The 5,781-nt window shown below is 49.2% G+C and overlaps 1 protein-coding gene across 1 annotated transcript in view; it reads left to right on the forward strand.

The window, feature by feature from the left end:
* Positions 1 to 467: 467 nt before the first annotated feature.
* LOC103772857 (coatomer subunit gamma-2-like) overlaps positions 468 to 5,781 on the forward strand; it is a gene marked incomplete at its 5' end in the record, with an annotated part of 7,075 nt that continues 1,761 nt past the window's right edge. Inside the window, 6 exons of the mRNA XM_008940201.1 lie at positions 468 to 571; positions 1,673 to 1,801; positions 2,373 to 2,435; positions 2,842 to 2,981; positions 4,212 to 4,383; positions 5,177 to 5,274. Coding sequence (XP_008938449.1) covers positions 468 to 571; positions 1,673 to 1,801; positions 2,373 to 2,435; positions 2,842 to 2,981; positions 4,212 to 4,383; positions 5,177 to 5,274 — 706 coding nt within the window. The remainder of the gene's footprint in view (positions 572 to 1,672; positions 1,802 to 2,372; positions 2,436 to 2,841; positions 2,982 to 4,211; positions 4,384 to 5,176; positions 5,275 to 5,781) is intronic.

Raw genomic sequence — 5,781 nt, forward strand, 5'->3', positions numbered from 1 at the left:
GGCAAGAAATTGTTCCTCATGTCCAGCAGCTTTAACATGTTCATTTTGTTCCTCTATTTATTCTGCTTCTGTCATCTGGTGAAGGAGTGCTGGGAAAAAGCAAAATGCAACCACATGGTTCCCACAAAAGGATTAAAAAAAAGAATAAAATAAATAAAACACAGCTGAATATTTCTTGATCTAACAAGTTGATGGTTGGACTTGATGATCTTAAAGGTCTCTTCCAACCTAAAGGATTCTATGATTCTCAGTGTGTGTGGGCTGAACCATTCCTGTTGCCTTCAATCTTTCACTAAATTAACTTTAATTAAATATTAACCCTGTGTTGCCTGAGCACTTTTGGGGCACAAACTGAGCATCTCTGGCAGGAGCTCTGACCATCACTGGCCCAAATCCAGTGTTGCTGTGTTTCAGTCACCTCTGAGGGTGCCCTGAGCTGACTCCTCTCCTCTTCTTCCCCAAAACAGATGCATGATGGACAGTGATGATGAAGTTCGGGACAGAGCAACCTTCTACCTGAACGTGCTGCAGCAGAGGCAGCTGGCACTGAATGCTGCCTATATTTTTAATGGTCAGTGATAGCCAGCAAAGGGGTCCCAGATGTTGTTGCACCTTCTCTGTTATGGGTGGGCCTTGTTCTGCTAAGAATAGTTGTCTGGAATGGAGCTGGGGTCAGAATAACTAGAAAGGACAGAACTGCCTGTGGGTTTTTTGGTGTCTCTAGTGCTTTCCTGAGAAGTAGTTGTGCTGAGAATGGCAGTTGGAGCAAAATCCCTGAACCCCAGTGTGGTGGGGTTGGGAGGAACCTCTGGAGATCACCTCATCCCACCCCCTGCTCCAGCAGCTCACCCCCAGCAGGGTGCCCAGGGTCACACCAGCCACGTTTGGGATCTCTCCAGAGCAGGAGACTCCACAGCCTCTCTGGGCAGCTGCTCCAGGCTCGGCCACCCTCACCCCAAAGAAGTTTCTCCTCCTGCTCAGGTGGCACCTCCTGGGTTCCAGTTGGTGCCCGTTGCCCCTTGGCCTGTGGCTGGGCACCACTGAGCAGAGTCTGGCCCCAGCCTCTTGCCTTGTGGGGGCCCTTTAGCTCTTGCTCAGCACTGCTCAGATCCCCTCTGAGGCTTCTCTTCTCCATTATTGCTGGCATTGGTTATGAAAATGTTTCATGGTCTGGTTGAAAATCCATGCAAGGAGAGTATTTAATGTATTTAAGACTATTTCAAGAGGACTTTTCTGGAGTGAACTGTTCAGCCTGTAGCACTCTCTGAAATGCCACCTTTCCATGTCAACTTCAGAGAACTTTTTTTATATTCTATGCAGCATCTTGAACTCAGTGTCTGTTTGTGTTTACTGAGAGATGAAGGAGCTTTTATCAGCTCTTTATCAACCAAAATCCACCCCATATTTGTCTAGACTCTTCACAGTTTTTCTCTGTGCCAACAGATGGCTGCAGTGAGGAGCTCTTTAATTAATCTTCCCTGTTTATATCTCAGGTAGGAGGTAACTGAGACACAGAGAAGCTTTTCAGACTCCAGCACCTTCATGCTGTTGGTGCAGTGGAGAGTCCAAAATTCACCCTGTTCATTTCTGAACCCTGTATCATAGCACCTGTAGGTCTCTGATTGTTCCTGCTACTAAAACTGAATCTTCTGCCTGTGCTTTGACTTTGCAGGCTTGACAGTCTCTGTTCCTGGGATGGAGAAAGCCCTGCACCAATACACCCTGGAGCCTTCTGAGAAACCTTTTGACATGAAAACTGTTCCCCTGGCCACTGCACCCATCTTTGAACAGAAAGCAGCAGGTACTGCTCAGGCTGTGGGGGAGGCTGAAAGCATCAGGGGCACTGCACTGAAACTTGGGCTGCCACCTTGGTAGGGCCAAGGATCTTCAGAGATAGAAGACAGCACTTCTTCCAGAGCAAGAGGGCAAGAAGGTTGTTCCTCATTCTGCTGATCTGGTTACCAGGGAGGAGTTTGTCCCTAGTCAGAATTGATTAGTTCATAGATATTTAGAAAAAAGTAATTCCAGAAGCACTTGGTCCCTTTGCTGGCTTTCTTCCATGAGCTTACACAGCTTTTTGCACAACTTTTCTTAAAAGTTTGGGTATTTTTTTTCCCCCCCTTTCTCCTTCAACCAATTTTTCTGGACCCAAAAATGGCTTCTTTATCATGACTCAAAACATCTCTCCTTCCATCCAACACTGCCATGCAGAAAAGATACCTCAGTGTGTTTGAGGAACCAGGCTGGCCAGGATGTGCAGCAGAAGGTGTGAGACATGAGAGGTTATGAAATGTTTAGTGGTGAGCTAGAGGCATTTAAATCTCCTGTGTGGTGTGGTTGACAGCAAGGTGTCTGGTTTTTTGTCTTCTCAGAGGTTGCCCTAGTGACCAGCAAGCCAGAGAAAGTGGCTCCTTCACGTCAGGATATATTCCAAGGTATGAGAGGAGATGAGTGCATCTCCAGCAATTAAATCCCAGAATGATTTGGGTGGGAAAGGGAACATTTAAGGATCATCCAGTCCAACCCCCTGCAGGGAGCAGGGACAGCCCCAACTAGAGCAGGTTGCTCAGAGCCCTGGCCAACCTCCCCTGGGATGGTGCCAGGGATGGGGCAGTGACCACCTCTCTGGGCAGCCTGGGACAGGGGCTCAACACCCTCAGGGTCAAAAACTTCTTCCTTATAATCATTGAACCATTAAGGTTGGAAAAGACCTCTAAGATCATCAAGTCCAACCACCATGACCACTAAGCCATATCCCCAGGTGTCATGTCTACACATTTTTGAACCCCTCAAGGGATGGGGACACTGAGTGCTCATCATCTTCTTTTCCATCCTGTGCAGAACAACTGGCAGCTATTCCTGAGTTCAAGAGTTTGGGTCCTTTGTTCAAGTCTTCAGAGCCAGTGCAGCTCACAGAAGCAGAAACTGAGTATTTTGTTCGTTGCATTAAACACGTGTTCCCAAATCACATTGTTTTCCAGGTAAGAGAACTTAGTCTTGCACCAGGAGTTGCAGCAGGAGTTGGCCCTTAAAGGTGTAGCATAAAGAGCTCTGTCACTGTGCCCTGCAGAGAACAGCTTCCCTCCTGGGGAGCTGTGAGGAAGAGCTGAAGAGGGTTGTGCACTGCTTGCCTCAAGGATCAGATAAGGATGGAGGTTACAGGATTCAGAATCATGGAGTTGTTTGGGTTGGAAGAGACCTTGAAGGTCGTGGAGTCCAACCCTCCCCCAGCACTGCCAGGTCCCCACTGCCCCGTGTCCCTCCCCCCACATCTCCACGGCTTGGAAACCCCTCCAGGGGTGGGGACTCCACCACTGCCCTGGGCAGCCTGGCACAGGCCTCCACAGCCCTCCAGGGCAAGAAATTGTTCCCAAAATCCAACCTCAACCTCCTCTGGGGCAACTTGAGGCAGTTTCTTCATGTCCTGTCTCCTGTTCACAGAATCATAGAATAGAAACATAGAATCATTAAGGTTGCAAAGGACCTGTAAGATCATCAAGGCCAACTATCAACCCAACACTCCCATGACCACTAAAACATGTCCCCAACTGCCATGTCCACATGTTTTTTGAACCCGTGGAGGGGTGGTGATTCCACTGCCTCCCTGGGCAGCCTGGGCCAAGGCCTCACCACTCTGGCAGGAAAGAAATCCTGCCTCATATCCAACCTAAACCTCCCCTGGAACAAGTGAAGCCCATTGCCTCTCAACCTATTGCTGATCACCTGGGAGACGAGACCAACCCCCACCTCACTTGTGTCTTCTTTCAGGGAGTTGTTGGGAGCCAGAAGGTCTCCCCTGAGCCTCCTTTGCTCCAGGCTCAGCACCCCCAGCTCCCTCAGCTGCTCCTCCCCACACTTGGGCTCTAGACCCTTCCCCAGCAGCTCCGTTGCCCTTCTCTGGCCACGCTCCAGCCCCTCAAGGGCCTTCTGGGAGGGAAGGGCCCAAAACTGCCCCCAGGATTTGAGGGGTGACCTCCCCAGTGCTTAGCAGAGGGACACAGTCACCTCCCTACTCCTGCCATGATCTTGTCTGTTAAAGAATTCTACTAAAATGAGAGAGAAAAGCTGTTTAGTGAGAACAGTCTTGCTCTAAGATGCAGGATATCTGCTTTATGCTGTGGAGGATTTATTGTAGTTGATTTGAGGGAATAATTCTTCATTTAGAACTACTTCCTTGGTGTTCAAACCCTTTCTGGTTTCTTCCTCTGCAGTTTGACTGCACAAACACCTTAAATGATCAGCTGCTGGAGAGAGTGACGGTGCAGATGGAGCCGTCGGACGCTTACGACGTCATCTGCTGCATCCCAGCACCCAGCCTGCCTTACAACCAGCCAGGCATGTGCTACACCCTCGTCCAGATCCCCCAGGATGACCCTACTGCAGGTACCTCTGCTTGTGAAAAGTGTTCTCTGAAAAGGGTGCAGTCTAATACACTTTTTATTTCAGCTGTGGTACTGGAGGATTTGCAAATGGGACGTTAAAAGGGGATTGGAGAGGATGCAGGTAATGGGAAAGGGAATTTACTGCCTTCAATCCATGAAAAGAGCACATTTGAAAACCCAAATTTGTGTGGGTTGTATTCAAGAATAGAGTTGGTAAAAGGAGACTGCAAGTAGAACACAAATATGAGTAGTTTGGGCTTACATAGGCAATTTTTAGACAATTAGAAACAATCATGAAATGTAGGAATGAGCAGAAAACTTCCCTTTCTTAGTTCCACACTTAAACTCCATTGGATTTGCAGTTGGTTTAGCACAACCCAGCCCATCAGCAGGGTGGATTTCTTGGTTATTGCTGTAATACCAGGGAAGATGAGAACTAGTCTGAATTCCCTGAGCTCTGGTTTTGGCTCATAACCCCCTTGTCAGAAACCCTGGTGGAGTTTTTCCTGGGGGGTAATGCTGGCTGGATCTCAGCACTGCCCTCTGTGAGTCAGTGGGTCTGGGCTTGGTACAGCATGGCCCTGACATGCTCTTGAGATCTCCCTTTGCCCTTCAGCTTAATGTCTGGGGGGAGATTTTAATTTGAAATTGAAAAGCACTCTGCCTACAGCCACGTCTTTATTTTCTGGGGCAGAGCTAAGGTGTGTTGTTTCCCATCTCCTTTTTGGGAAGGGAAGGCTCAAGAGGAGGAAACTACCCCACTGACCTACAGGTTTGTTTTCTCTCTTCCCCAGTTGCTTGCACTTTTAGTTGCACAATGAAATTCACTGTCCGGGACTGTGACCCAAACACGGGGGTGCCAGAGGAGGATGGATATGATGATGAGTATGTGGTGAGTTCACAACTTGAGCCTTTTGCCTCATCCCTAGTGCTGAGTACACATAGTGGATCTTGGGTTCACACTCCCCTTTCAGAGCTGAAGCCAGCAGGAGAGACCAGCAGAGCTGCCTGCAACAGGATTTCACTGCAGCTTGGAACTTCAGGTCCTTCCCCCAAACCTTCCTTCTGCCAGAGGTTAGTTTGGCTTTAGTGTCTGGTGGACCTCTAACTGCAGCCAGTGGTGAGGACAAGCAGGAAGGAAGAGCTTCCATTGTCCATTTTCACAACTGTGGGGCAGTCTTTCTCTGCACCCCAAACATTTGCACTTGTTTAGTGTGCACGTGTCATCAAACAGAAGCCCAGCATGGTGGGGATGGGAGTGACCTCTGGAGATCACCTCATCCCCCCCCCTGCTCCAGCAGCTCACCCCCAGCAGGGTGCCCAGGGTCACAGCCAGGAGGGTTTGGGATCTCTCAGAGCAGGAGACTCCACAGCCTCTCTGGGCAGCTGCTCCAGGCTC

Source organism: Merops nubicus, unplaced genomic scaffold (genome assembly GCF_000691845.1).
Source record: "Merops nubicus isolate BGI_N331 unplaced genomic scaffold, ASM69184v1 scaffold34615, whole genome shotgun sequence".
NCBI classification, from domain to species: domain Eukaryota; kingdom Metazoa; phylum Chordata; class Aves; order Coraciiformes; family Meropidae; genus Merops; species Merops nubicus.